This window comes from Lipotes vexillifer, unplaced genomic scaffold, assembly GCF_000442215.2.
Source record: "Lipotes vexillifer unplaced genomic scaffold, Lipotes_vexillifer_v1.1 scaffold1091, whole genome shotgun sequence".
NCBI classification, from domain to species: Eukaryota; Metazoa; Chordata; class Mammalia; order Artiodactyla; family Lipotidae; genus Lipotes; species Lipotes vexillifer.
This window is the reverse complement of record NW_006773710.1, coordinates 40,128-54,635: the sequence shown is the minus strand read 5'-3', so window position 1 is coordinate 54,635 and position 14,508 is coordinate 40,128. Positions and strand designations below refer to the sequence as shown.

At 42.0% G+C, this 14,508-nt stretch overlaps 1 protein-coding gene across 1 annotated transcript in view; it reads left to right on the top strand.

Annotated features, from left to right (window-relative positions):
- Positions 1 to 2,393, top strand: part of LOC103075958 (zinc finger protein 705A-like) — a 5,820-nt gene extending 3,427 nt beyond the window's left edge. The window contains exons 5-7 of the mRNA XM_007448462.1: positions 4 to 34; positions 495 to 1,122; positions 2,245 to 2,393. Coding sequence (XP_007448524.1) covers positions 4 to 34; positions 495 to 1,122; positions 2,245 to 2,393 — 808 coding nt within the window. The remainder of the gene's footprint in view (positions 1 to 3; positions 35 to 494; positions 1,123 to 2,244) is intronic.
- Positions 2,394 to 14,508: the final 12,115 nt, after the last annotated feature.

Sequence of the window (14,508 nt, the reverse complement as noted above, 5' to 3'; positions counted from 1 at the left end):
CAGCAGGAAAGACACATCTACAATCATCTCACTGGTAAGTTTCCTGAGTGTTAACCCTGGTCATCCAAATTAAAGACCTGGCAATGGAATGTTAGTAATTGGGCACAATAGCCTGATTTACATTAAGTTGGGATTAAGCTATTTCTGAGCAAAAAGTTATGGGTGGTTTGAATTTAGTGCAGAGATTAACCTGAGCTCAAAACCATAACCTCAGATCTTAAAAAAAAGGGGCAGCTGCATAAACATTGCTCATATGCCTAGTCTTTGAAACATATTGCAGTCTTCAAAATTAGCCTATAACCTCGGCAGCTGGGAAGCTATAAAGAGAAAGCCTTTGTGTATGCAGGGAGTAATACATCAGGCGTATGCAGGTCATATCGGAAGGATTTTAAATGGAGACTCTCACTGAATGCTTTGTTTTAGATTCGCGTGTAGAGAAAAGAATGTATGTATGTGGACAAACCGTTAATAGCCTCTTATCTCCTTCCCAAAAGCAAGTATCTCACACTCCAGAGGATCCCTTCGAATGTAATGATTTGGGAGAAGATTTCACTCATAGCTCCACACTGAGTCAACGTTTGTTAACTCACACGGAAAAGACACCCTATATCAACAAACAGTGTAAAAAATCCCTTAGTGACCAATCATATCTTAATCAACATAAGCAGATCCACACTAGAGGTAAATCGTGTGAGTGCCATCTGTGCGGAAAAGCCTTCAGTAATTGCTCTAGCCTTAGAAGACACGAGATGACTCACACTGGAGAGAAACCGTATGAATGCCATATCTGTGGGAATGCCTTTATTCAAAGCTCTGACCTTAGAAAACACAATCTAACTCACACCGGAGAGAAACCATATGAATGTCATCTCTGTGGGAAAGCCTTTAGTCAGTCCTCTAACCTCAGACAGCATGAGAGGACGCACACTGGAGAGCAGCCGTATGAATGTCAACTCTGTGGGAAAGCATTCAGTAAATGTTCTGCTCTTAGACGACACGAGAGAACTCACACTGGAGAGAAACCGTATGAGTGTCATCTTTGTGGAAAATCCTTCAGCCAGTGTTCTGCCCTTAGACGACATGAGGGAACCCACAATGGAGAGAAAATTATGAATGCCTTCAGTAAGTATTCTGACCTCAGATGACATGGTATTATAAATGTTGCAAACATGGACAAGACTTCAACTGTAGCTTTAACATTTAAACACACCAGAGGACTCACATCGAAGAAAACACTGTAATCAATGGAGAAGATCCTTCGGTTATCCTTATTCAACTTGACATATGCAAATTTATATGGAAGAGAGTCCATATGTGTGATATTTATGTGGCAAAACCTTCAGTCAGTGGTCTGACCATAGATGACATGAGAGAACTCATACTGTCAATAATAACAACAGCTCTAAACTTTAAACACCCTAGGGGACTTGCATCAGGGAGGATCCAGGTCTGCCATCAATGTGAAAGTGCTTTCATTTATAATTCACGGTTAAACAACATGAACAAACTCCATTTGGGAGAGTCCCTAGGTCTAATCACTGTAACAAACATTCAGCCAAGCACAGTCTTGATGTGCACGAGAAAACTCAGTGAAGGAATGAATAACCACTACAACAGGAAGTAAGAGGATGAAGGCTCTTAAGGAATACCAAGGAATTCATCCAGGAGAAGTGATTCAGTGTAAAATCATGAGAAATCCTTTATTCATAGAGCCACACTTGTGGTACCTGTGTGCATTCAGACTGTACAAAACATGCTCAGTGTCACGAAAGGATGACACTTCAGTGTTCTCTCATTTCATAATCAACGTTAAGGTTCTCACACTGAGGAGACAGCAGTCCTAAAATCAATGTGGCGAAAACTTCATCTAGACTTCACATTCAGAAAAGCTAAGTTGAGGGGGTGAAAAACCCTTTAAAAGAGACTTTAACATACAATTCAGAAAATAATTCAGAACTTTGAGAGAACTATTTATGGGGAAAAACCTAACATATAAATGCAAACAGTAAAGTGATCTGGGAATACTGAATGCAGAATTTTGTAAGAAATTAAACTTTTTCCAATAGATTATTTGTAAATATTTAAACAATAAAGTTGGTTGCTGAAAAGTCTAGTCTGTTGGTGAAGTTGTAGTTTTCTCCATGCAGCTGCAAACACACAGATCTGGGTCTGCACTCCATGGCGTGTCGGGGAGACTCAGCCCGATTCTCTGTCTTCCCTTTCTCCACAGCCCCTTCCACACAGCTCACCTCCACTCATTCCAGCTTCCCACCAACATCAGCTGTCTCATCTATGCACTGATGGTGACACAACAGGGGCCTTCACCCCACTGGCTGGTTTCTCAATGTGCCATGACCCTGGCCTACCAGGTCGACAGTATCATGGACGTCTAGTGTAAACCACGGGGTGGTCCCCAGCCTGTCTCTGCCCCTGGGCAGCTCCGCGGGGCCAGAGAGACGGACAGCTCTGCTGTTCCAGGCCAAGAACACCCCTTGGATTTTTCCGTGAAGCCCCTGAGTTGAGCTAGCTGGGGGCAGGAGCTCATCATACGACGCCATCCCACATCTTATTCAGGTGAGTCCTGAGTTACGCACCTACTTGCTTCCCAAACGGAGCCACTATTGTGCCCTCCCCGCCAACACACACAGAGCAGCCCTGAAAAGAAGACCCCAGCAATATAATATCCCCTAACCTATCAGACACCACACAAGCCTGTGGTGGTCTTATTAATGTTCTTATTATCTAAGTAATATCTAAGTAATAATTATCTTATTATCTAAGTCTTATTAATGTTCTTTTCCCCAAGCAAAATGAAAGTTCTCTCAAAGCAGGTCTCTCCTGCTTTGCGCCTAGGGCTTGGAAATGTGTTGCCCTTCAACAAACTTCCATACTGAACCTACACCTCAAGGGAAGTGTTCTCAAAAGATAACTCAGCTGATTTGTGCTCTTCCCAAACTAGCACAATCCCCAAATCATAGCTTGACAGGCTGATTAAATAAGCACATCTCGGGGTGAAACCAATACATCATTAAAAAACAAAAAGTGATTCTACTGTTCAGCTAGGGTGGAAACAGTCGTGTGCGAGGATGATGAGCACCCAAAATTGAACATCTTGGTGCTGTGGCTGGAGGGGTATTGGCTGTGAGCAGGCAGGGACACGTGGAAGTATGAACAAGGGTCAAGTGGAACAAACTAGTGAGAAGTTCAGATCTGGAAGACAGACCCCATAGGTTATTTCCACTGTCACAGCCCATGAGACCTTGCTACTGAACCTTTCTGTGGTTCAGTTTCCTACATTCTAAGGTAGAAGTAAGCTTCGTGCCTCTATCTTAGAGTTGTAATGAGTACTACTGAGTTGATACTGTATACACCAAGTTGTTACTGCAGGTAGTAGGCACTTTGTGTTTGCAAATGGAGAATATTTTTAATAAATTGAGATCTGGAAACACCACTCTTCCTTACCTCATTTTTATATTTAAATATTTCATATCACTTAAAAATATAATAGATTTGTATTACTATTACATTTAATCTGCTTAGGACATACATAATTTACCCGAAAGCTATAGTTGACTTTAGCTGTGATCCTGGGCCACAACTGAATTTGAGACTTATTTGGTGGCTTAGTCAGAAATCACCTCCTCTGCCTGTGTCTCCAGGAGGGAAGGGCCTGGTGCTGCTGGGGGCAGGGCCTGTGTAGGTGCTGGGACCCCCAGAAATGATGTGCACACTCCCTTCTCAGAGGAGCTCACATCCCACTGGAATCTATCTACACTGAGCTATGCATGTGAGTGTGCTGGGCATTTTCAGTGAGATCAAGGGATTTCAGGACTGATCACATAAAGTCATGACCACAGAGGGGTGGCATCACAAAATGAGATATATTGGGTGGCACAAAGGTGCAGCTTCCCTATCAAGGATAACCCCTTCCAGAGGCTAGAGTGTGGGACCACCACCAGGAAGGAGGAAATAACAAGGGAACACCTGGGGGAGAAGGTGTTTGGAAAGGGGTGGTGGTTTCATTGTCCAGATGAAGTCTCTCAGCCCAAAGATGGGGAGTCTCTTGGTCAGAGAACTATAGAAGGCCAGAAGCAGCTTAGAGGCTTGTATAGCCCATGGTTTACCTTATCTATGGTCAGCAAATGTTGGGTGCATTTTCACAGGGTATGCACAGCAGGCAGGCTCTAAATGGTTAAAAATCTAATTTGAGCTATGTTATGTTTAAAACAATTCAGTATATAAAAATTTAAATTTGGCACTGGTGGGCTTTTGAGCTAATGGGCCTAGTCTCTTGTGAAGACGTAAACAACAGGCCCAATATACAAGAACCATCTTTGACTCATTTATAAAACACTACTTGATAATTTCAACGGATTTTTTTCTTCATATTCACTGGTTATTTATTTTGCCTGCTCAAATCTGATGTTGCAACCCTCTATTAGTATTTTATATAATATAAAACATAGAGGTGAAAACCCATAGCAATTTTCAACTCCAGAATTGCTATTTGACTCCATTTTATAATTTCTGTCCCTTTACCGAAACTCTTGATTTGGTGAAGCGTCATTTGCCTGCTTTCCTTTCATTCTTTGAGCATCATTGAGACAGTTGTGTAAAGCCTTTGCCTCGTCAAGTCCAATGTCTGTACTCCCTCAGGTACAGTATCTGTTAATTTTCTTTTTCTTCTCCCTGAGGATGGGTTGTACTTTCTTGTTTCTTTGCATGACTCTATTTTTTGTCGAATACTAGATATTTTGAATATTATAATATGCCTAGAAATCAGATTCTCCTGCCTTCCTGGGATTTGTTGTTGACATTTTATGTGGTCTGGGCTTAGTTGTTTATTTACTGATTTTCTGAACTCTTCCTGTAAAAGGTTTTGTCATGAATGCCACTGAGGTCTCTGTTCTGTTAGCTTAATGGTCACCTTGTGATTTGAGAGGTATCTCCTTAAACACTGGAGCCAGAAAAACCAAAACAAAAACCAAACAAATAAAAAACCCACACACACAGAATACTCTGCCAGTCTTAGCAAATCTTCTCTGTGTCGGTGCTTTTCTGAAAGCTTCGCAAGTCACTTTACAACTGTCTCACCCTTCAGTTGCTGCTTGCGCCACTTACTCTCTTACCATAGTGCACCACTGTGCCATATTTGACACGAATTGTGAGTATTGATACATTATTAACTAACGCCCACATGTTATTCAGATTTCCCTAGGTTCACCCTTACTGTTTCAGAACCCCATCCAGTACACACACCACATCACGTTTATTCAGAATGGTTCCTTAAGCTTCTCTCGGCTGTGACATTTGCTCAGACTTTTTTTATTTGTGATGACTTTTGACAGTCTTCAGAAGAACCAGCCAGGTTGATCTGACATGAAAATGTTTGAAACACAGGCCTACTCGATTTACTGGGCTTCACTTTATTCGCTTCACGGATGCTGAGTTTTTCACAAATTGAAGGTTTGTGGCAACCCTGTGCATTGATCAAGTCTATTGGTGCCATTTTTTCAAGTGTCTTCTCAATGCCTCTGGGTCACATTTTGGCAATTCTTGCAATATTTCAAACTTTTTCATTATTATTATATTGGTATGGTGCTCTGTGATCAGTGACCTTGATGTTACTGCAAGACTCACTGATGTCTCAGATGATGTCTGGCATTCTTTAGCAATAAAGCATTTTTAACTAAGGTCTGTATATTTTTTAGACAGACATAATGCTATTGCACACTTAAGAGGCTGCAGCATAGTGTAAACGTCCCTTTTATATGCACTGGGAAACCAAAACTTTCATGTGACTTGCTTTATTGCAATGTTCACTTTTTGCTCTTGTCTGGAGCTGATCCCACAGTGTCTCCAAGGCAAGCCTGTGTCATCATCTCAAAACATTTTTGAGAGGCAGCAGTTCATGTAACAGCAGTAAAATAAATGTCTATCACAATGAACTTGTATGCACCTTATTTCTAGGTTTCAGTTCATGTTATTGGGGAGGCCTCTCACTGCTGTTTTCCATACAGGACATGAAAACCACTCTCCCTGTCACCTACCTCTGTATCCTCAGATGGTGCATGGGAACCAGGTTTTTTTTACCCCTGGTGTATTCCATCACCTCACACTACAGTTATACACGGACAATACCTCCCAGATAAGAAAGCAGGTCCTCAAATCCTTTGAGAAGTTCCTCCATAAGACATGCGTTAAGACCTGGAGATTCCTAAGTTTAAATATATAAGATATTGAATGACATGCAGAACTGTCGCTAAAACTGGTTCTAGTGTTGCCAAATCATTCGCGTACGTGGGTCTCCACTCATCCACTGCTCTGTGACCCTCCTCTCCATAGTGCCCAGAGCCCAGCCACGGTCCTGTGAGTAAATCAGCCATAACTGCAGCAAGGAGAACAATCAGCTGGTTTCTAGTCTTCTCCATATGGGAAGGCAACCTCTGGGTGATAACTGCGCTGTATTTAGAAGATTAATATCCCCACACATTTAATATTCAAAGGTATCCCTGGGCTTCCCTCGTGGCACAGTGGTTGAGAGTCCGCCTGCCGATGCAGGGGACATGGGTTCGTGCCCCGGTCCGGGAAGATCCCACATGCCACAGAGCGGCTGGGCCCGTGAGCCATGGCCGCTAAGCCTGCGCGTCCGAGCCTGTGCTCCACAACGGGAGAGAACACAGCAGTGAGAGGCCCGCGTACCGCAAAAAAAAAGAAAAAAAAAAAAAGGTACCCCTCACTCAGTTTATTATTTCCTGAAGACAAACTGTACAGCTGCCCTTTGGGGAAAACTAGCCCCACGAAAGGTTATCCAACCGGTGATTCACGATCACATGCATGTGGAAGCGTTCTGAAAAGCATCTTTGAATTGAATGAGAAGAGCTATAGCTAAATTCAAGTTCCACTGCATTTAATAAAGAGACTATTCTGAGGGGTTTTCACATTTTAAAAGTTGTTTTAATTAAAATGTTAGAAATCAAATATGACTGAGGTGAAAACAAAGTTACATTTCTTCCTGCAGCGCCCAGGCAGTGAGAGCCCTCAGATTTTAGAACAGCAGGATTCTATGATAGGTGAACTGCAGTCATATCTGGAATTCCAAAGAAAAACCAATGAGATTTTGAGTAGAAGGGTGAATTAAAATAGTAATCATTGCAGTATTGATGATACGGTAATTAATGAAAATATTAAGTCATAGCGGAATATTTCAATGGTAAACATATAAATTTCAATTTCATTAACATTATATAACCTGTGCTTATACTATTAATACTGAAGTATGCAGTAATTAAAAGTAATGATACTTTAATATCAAATTATGAATACTGTTAATATATTCTAGTTTACATTACTAATATTATGTTAGAATTTGAAAGATATGTGATGTTAATAAAATTTTTAAAGACAGTTTTTTAGAGCAGTTTTAGGTTTACAACAGAATTGAGAAGGTACAGAGATTTCCCATTTCCCTCTGTCCCCACCCATGCATGGCCTCCTGCATTATCGACACTACTACCAGATGGTACATTTTTCACTAAGGATGAACCTACACTGATGCATCATAATCACCCACTGTGCATAGTTTACAGTTCACTCTGGGAGTTGTACATTCTGTGGGTTTGGACAAATGTATAATGACATTTATCATCATTATAATGTCATACAGAGTACTTTCACTGCCCTAAAAATCCTCTGTGCCGATTAACTTTTTTAAAAGTGTATATTTGCAAAAGAATGGGTTATCTGAAGTTATAATGTCTTTTAATTTTCCACATAATGAAATTATTATTACCCCCTTATATTTATGAAGGATTCCCAGTATTGGTTAATGTTCTCATCTGAAATGTTAAGTGATTCACACTCTGGCATACTTTAAATATATCATTTCCTGGTAAAGAGCGCTTTATTTGAACGTTCACATTACTATTAACTAGACTACCTTAATCTACAATATTTGACATGTGCTATAAAAAATATTTGTTAATACTATTGATTTTAAATTTCATAACAGTTGGTTATATTTCAATGTACATTTTTCATTTTACATAATTTTTAAATTTCAATTATTTTGGAAGAGTTTCTTCTGTACATTGACAGTGCTGTAGTGTGTGAGTGAGCCTAGCATGAAATGTTGCTAGATGACAGACCCTAAGATAGAATGTAAAATAGACATTATTTTAGTCTTTATATGCCTGGAACATAAGAATCCATATATTATCACATGAATCAGCAATGTACATCATGCATAACTAAAAAGACAGTTTAATTTTTCCACTCTGCTGATTCTCTAAAAAACAAGCTGTAGTAGATTTCTAAAATCAACTTCCGGGTATTCCCTGATGGTCCAGTGGCTTTCACTGCTGTGGCCAGGGTTCAATCCCTGGTCGGGGAACTAAGGTTCCGCAAGCCACGCAGCATGGAAAAAAAAAATAAATCAATTAACTTTTAATATATATTCTAAATATGATAATCCAGATTTAATAGTGACAATAACAAAACAGCATCAAATTCCTGTACTGTGTTAGAGGGATCATTCAGAAGTACTTAGTAATTACTCATATGGTTCCTTGTTATTCTTCTTAATCAAATTAAAAAGCTAGAGAAGTTTGAGCAATACAAAGTTCGCCTTCCTGGAGGAGAAAATGACCATTGGTCCCCCAAGAGCAGGAGTAAAAGTAGTTCCTGAGATAAACTGTAAACGCTTGAGGCCATTTTCCTCTAGGAGACTCAGCCCACTGGGCCCAGGTGACAGTGACACAGCGCCCAGAGCGTGTGGCGTGAACATGCCCGCTGGCACACTCCTGTTGGATCCAATGTGCAGTGTCATTTCATTGTTACATCACATACAGTTTACACATTAATTTTCGGGGTAAAAGCCACAGGGTTTTTCTGTTTATTTTCTTTTAGTTCAACTAGTTTTTCACTGTCATGAATGCTCCATACGAAATGATTTTTGTGGTAGACATTTCTATCTTGTATCAGTTCACTTACTACTTGGAACGTTCTCAAATGAGGCATAGGGAAGCCACTGTGGCACGTGAATTAGGTCACTGATCAGCCTTTGTACATCTCTCTACTCCGAGCTGGCATCTGGAGTGAGAGAGGCTCAGCCCCGGATCCTAAGGGGCTGGCATTGAAGCAGCTTCCAGGACCGAGCTGAGTGCAATGGGTATGGGAGTGGGTGGAGCAGAGCTGGGGGCGTGGGTAGGGAGAAAACCGACATCTGTTCCCGATGCAAGGGAAGGCGGGGGGACCAACATCCGGAGAGACTGGGGAGGCACCGGCCCTAAGGGGAATGAACCAGGGCTCACTGGCTGCCTGGACCCTGCCTCACCCCTTTGCTGAGGGTCGTTGTCACCACCAGCCCAGTTCCCTTCCTCCTCCAGTCAGGCTCACACTGGCTCCAATATTTTCCATCAGGTTTTTACTCCACTTCTGTTCTTTCCTGGGCCTAGAGTGCAGAGCAGACGCCCTGAATGCTTCAGCTCACCTTCTGCACTAATCTTCTTTGAACTGTATGAGAGGAAAGCAGACCTTGTCAGCCACAAGCTGGTCTGGTACCCTCAGCTGGGTCACGGTTGTCCGGTGAACATAACAATTCCACAGAACATCAGCATCACTCAAGGCCATTATATGACAATATGATGAATCAAGACGAAAACAATTCCACCCAGTTATGTCTGGACACAGAGTGAATATGGACATCGTCCAAGCCAAAAAATAACCACCATCCCCCTGTCTCAGCATATACAAGTGACTGCTGCTTCCTTACAAATTATAGCTGTAGTGTTGCTTTCTTCAGACCTCCATAGAGAGATTTCTTAAGACATCAGTCATAGAATTACCCCTTGTGTGGGTTGTCTTTCAACTTTTATTTTCATTTTGATGAAGTCCAATTTATCAATTTTTCTTTGGTTGCACGTGCTTTTGATGTCATTATCTAAGAAATCATTGCCTAATCCAAGGGCACAAATATTTGCGTCTTTGTTTTCTCCTGAGAGTTTTGTGATGTTAGCTCTTATATTTAGGTATTTTATCCATTTTAGGTTTTTAAAAATGTTAGATATGGGTACAATTTCTTCCTTTGCATGTAGATACCCACATAAAAAGACTCACATCTCCCACTGAATGTCCTTGGTACCCTCGTCAAAAATAAATTGACCATAAATGTGAGGATTTATTTCTGAACTCTCTAGTCCATCGATCTATAAATCTGTTCTTTTGCCAATATCACAGAGTCTTAATTAATGTACCTCCGTGGTAAGATCTGAAACCGAGAAGTATGAGGACTCAACTTATTTTTCCTTTCAAGGTTGTTTTGTCTATTCTGTGTCCTTGAATTTCCATGTGAATTTTATGGTCAGCTTGCTGATCTCAAAAATGCCAACTGGGGATTTTGATAAAGATTACATTTCATCTGTAGATCAATTTGGGAGTATTGTCATCTAATATATAGTCACCCAATCCATAATCACTTTCATTTAGGGCATTTAGGTATTTCCTTTTTTCATATATCTTTAATTTCTTTCAAAACGTTTTGTAGTTTTCAGTGTACAAATCTATTATGATAAATATATTCTTAAGTATTTTATTATTTTGGGTGCTAATGTAAATGCTATTTGTTAATTTTTCCACTCTCCAGGATCCAGTCCTGGATCACACACTGCTTTCTGCTTCTGTCAGCCCCTAAGTTCACTGAACGCTCCCTTCACTCTATCCCTGCTCCAGTGACGCCTTGTGCCTCAGATGCCAGCTGCGCACCTTAGGAACCACTGCCCCCTCACCCACCTGTGCTTTCTCCTGATTGCTTTTGTTTTTCTCCTACCCCACCTTGGCCCTGGTCTCTTGGCCTCCCATCCCCTCTCTCTTCTCCTCTGACCTGTTCAAGATAGGAATGATTGTGGCAGGACAGGTAGGAAAATGCAGAAAGGTTTGACATTTCCAGAAGAGAAGTATTACTTTAACATCAAGCTTTAGTCCCAAACTATATGTTTATTCTTCCATGTTTGTATTAATTTTTTACCACATACATTTTTAAACACTGATATGACAGATTACATTATTTTGTATTATATTTTTCAGTTTAGATTATGACTGAACCAAGTCTCTGTAATTATGTTGAAAGCTGCATAAAAATATAAACTGAGCAACATAACAGGTTTATTTATTTATTTTATTTTTGCGGCACGCGGGCCTCTCACTGTTGTGGCCTCTCCCGTTGTGGAGCACAGGCTCTGGACGCGCAGGCTCGGAGGCCATGGCTCACGGGCCCAGCCGCTCCGCGGCATGTGGGATCTTCCTGGACCGGGGCACGAACCCGTGTCCCCTGCATCGGCAGGCGGACTCTCAACCACTGCGCCACCAGGGAAGCCCTATGACTTCTACTCTGACCATGATGTGAGTGTCTCTGCTGAAGTCTTCCCCATGTTATTTATATATGCATTGCGTGTTATCTTCCACAACACAAAGAGATTTCCTGTTTCATAACATTTCAACTGCAGGGCTATCAAACTTGTTAAAGATTTCACTAGTTTCAAAGACTTCAAGTATGAGCCATGTTTAGGCAATTGTTCTTTTATAAGAACTCAGGTTATGGTTTTGAGCACACATTAATTTTTCCCTAAATTGAAACTACCCACGACCTTCTGCTGGGGCAGCATTTACATCCAACTCAAATAACCATCATGTCCTGCATTCTAAAGCCTTTCAGTTCCCATGTCTTTAATGTGGAGGAAAGGGTTTACCCCTTGAAACTCACCACTGACATGCAATTAGATGGGTCCTTTCTGCAGATATCTTGTACGAATATTATTTCTTCTCCCATAAGGCCACTTTTCCTGTCTAAAATACTGTTAAAAAATGCTAGTGTGGCATTGGAGAAAGAAACCTGCTGAAAGCATGCAAGGCCTGTGTGAGTATGTTTCAAATACTGACCCTGACACAGAGCAGGAATGTGAAAAGGAAGTAAAGTGAGTTGAAACACATTTCAGAAAACTGAAAATTAGGAAGTATTTTCAGGATTGAAATAAGAGAAAAAATAGAATCAAGATTGGTAAAGAGAAGGAAAATTGTCAAAGGGAAAGGAACAGGACAAAGGACACTATGTGAAACTTTAACCTTAAAAGGACATGAACAGTCCCTTTCTGAGGCCAAAAGAAAGTGCAAAAGAGAGTATAGGCCCCAGTGGCCTCTACTGCTTTCCTAAAAACATAACTCACTCAAGAAAATCTGCAGTGAGGACTTCCCTGGTGGTGCAGTGGTTAAGAATCCACCTGCCAATGCAGGAGACACGGGTTCAAGCCCTGGTCTGGGAAGATCCCACATGCCATGGAGCAATGAAGCCCGTGCACCACAACTGCTGAGCCTGTGCTCTAGAGCCCGTGAGCCACAACTACTGAGCCCATGTGCCACAACTACTGAAGCCTGTGCGCCTAGAGCCCGTGCTCTGCAACAAGAGAAGCCACCGCAATGAGAAGCCCGTGCACCACAACGAAGAGTAGCCCCCGCTCGCCTCAACTAGAGAAAGCCCACACGCAGCAACGAAGACCCAACGCAGCCAAAAAAATGAATGAATGAATAAATAGATATTAAAAAAAGAAACAAAACCTGCAGCAGCCATTTCCCAGCTTCTGCTCTCCCAATATCAGGATCTTCCTCGTGCTGAGCACACGTAAGCCTGGAGCTCACCTGGACTCAGGCACTGGTGAACTCCTTTTCCTTCCCTCCACAGCTCCACTCCCTGCTCCAACTGGGAAGTCACATATGATTTGCGGAGTTGATACCCTGTTTGTGCAGGGGGTGGGAAAGATACATTGGTTTTGCATTTTCTGCTGAGAACCATGCATGCCCTTTAATGTGAAGGCAGGACACCAAGGAGGGACAAGGTGAACGCTGGAGGACAGCCCCAATGCTGAAACACTGTCACTGTGACAACACAGGGAGCTCTTCCTGATGCTGGTGAGCAGGCCCTAAGTCAAAGCCAGAGTGAAGGATCCTCAGCGTTTTCAACGGAGAAATTAAATGTTCCCACAGCAGGATGAACTTTACATTTTAAAAAAGAATCCGAAACACAGAAGCTCCGCCAGAACAATCTAATTTCTCTTTGGAAATAGATAACTGGTATCATTTTCAAGAATGAATTTTTAACCATCAGGTGAGTATACAGAGCAGGACAGTTATTTAGTAAATATTTATTACTTTTATTCACTTAAAAATATTCATTGAATTCCTGATTGTTAAAGATAAAGAAGAGAGAAAGGGAAGAGTGGTCAGGAAAACTATATTCTCTTGGGCTGACAAAACAGGTGTAAGTAAATAAATAAACAAATGAATTAACTTCAAGTAGTTTTAAGAACCATGAAAGAATGTGAATGAGGGTTGAGAAGGGAGGGGGATATGTGGAAGCTGTTCTGGATACTTGTTAAAAATACATCAGTGTTGACAGACTCACCCACAGACACCAGATGACTGATGTTCTCCAGCATCACATCTCTGAACAGCTTTCTCTGGGATGTGTCCAGCAGGGCCCACTCTTCCTGGGTGAAGTCTACAGCTATATCCTTGAAGGTCACTAATTCCTAAAACATCATGGACATTTTGTGCAGCTAGGGCCTTCCCTACAAAGGGCCACGGGAAGATACTGGACACGGCAGTGCTGCGGTTGGGTTGCTGTATAAGAGAAAGCTCAACCCTGTTTGGGGTTCCAGTCAAATGTTTATGGTGACATGTCATGTGTCCTTCACGCAGACAGAAATATCCACCCACTTTGAAAACATAACATCATTATAAACGTGAGTGAGATAACTGTGGTGGAAATAACCTGGGCACAGATAATGGCCAAATTCTGCAGGACTGAACATCCTCCTAGAGAATGTGGATAATCAGGGGTGGTCTCTCTCATCTCTACACAACTCACATGTTCACGACAGAGAATAAGTCGTACAGTTCAGAAGCAAACCCCAAGGGGCCCTGAGACTGCTGTGCAAAAGGAGTGTCCTGGTCTGACCCTCCTGTGGTGAGGCTCTGAGTTTCCATTTTCTCTGGGACCTTCAAGCACGGGTTATCATTATTCTTCCCGTTATCACAACCCTGTCTATATGCTAACGGGAAATAGAGGTCCCTCAGTTGAACCTGATCTTTCCAGTCCTTCAAAAATTGCTACAAGACCCTAGATTTACTCTGTTACAATCCTTTTTTGCAATGCACAGCCCGAATTAAGAAAACGATTCCAGACATTTCTTTCTTTCTTTTTTTTTTTTGCGGTACGCGGGCCTCCCACTGCCGTGGCCTCTCCCGTTGCGGAGCACCGGCTCCGGACACGCAGGCTCAGCGGCCATGGCTCACGGGCCCAGCCGCTCCGCGGCGTGTGGGATCCTCCCGGACCGGGGCACGAACCCGTGTCCCCTGCGTCGGCAGGCGGACTCCCAACCACTGCGCCACCAGGGAAGCCCCAGACATTTCTTTCTGTTTTCAGATTTGAACACAGTTTAATTACAAAGAAGGAAACTG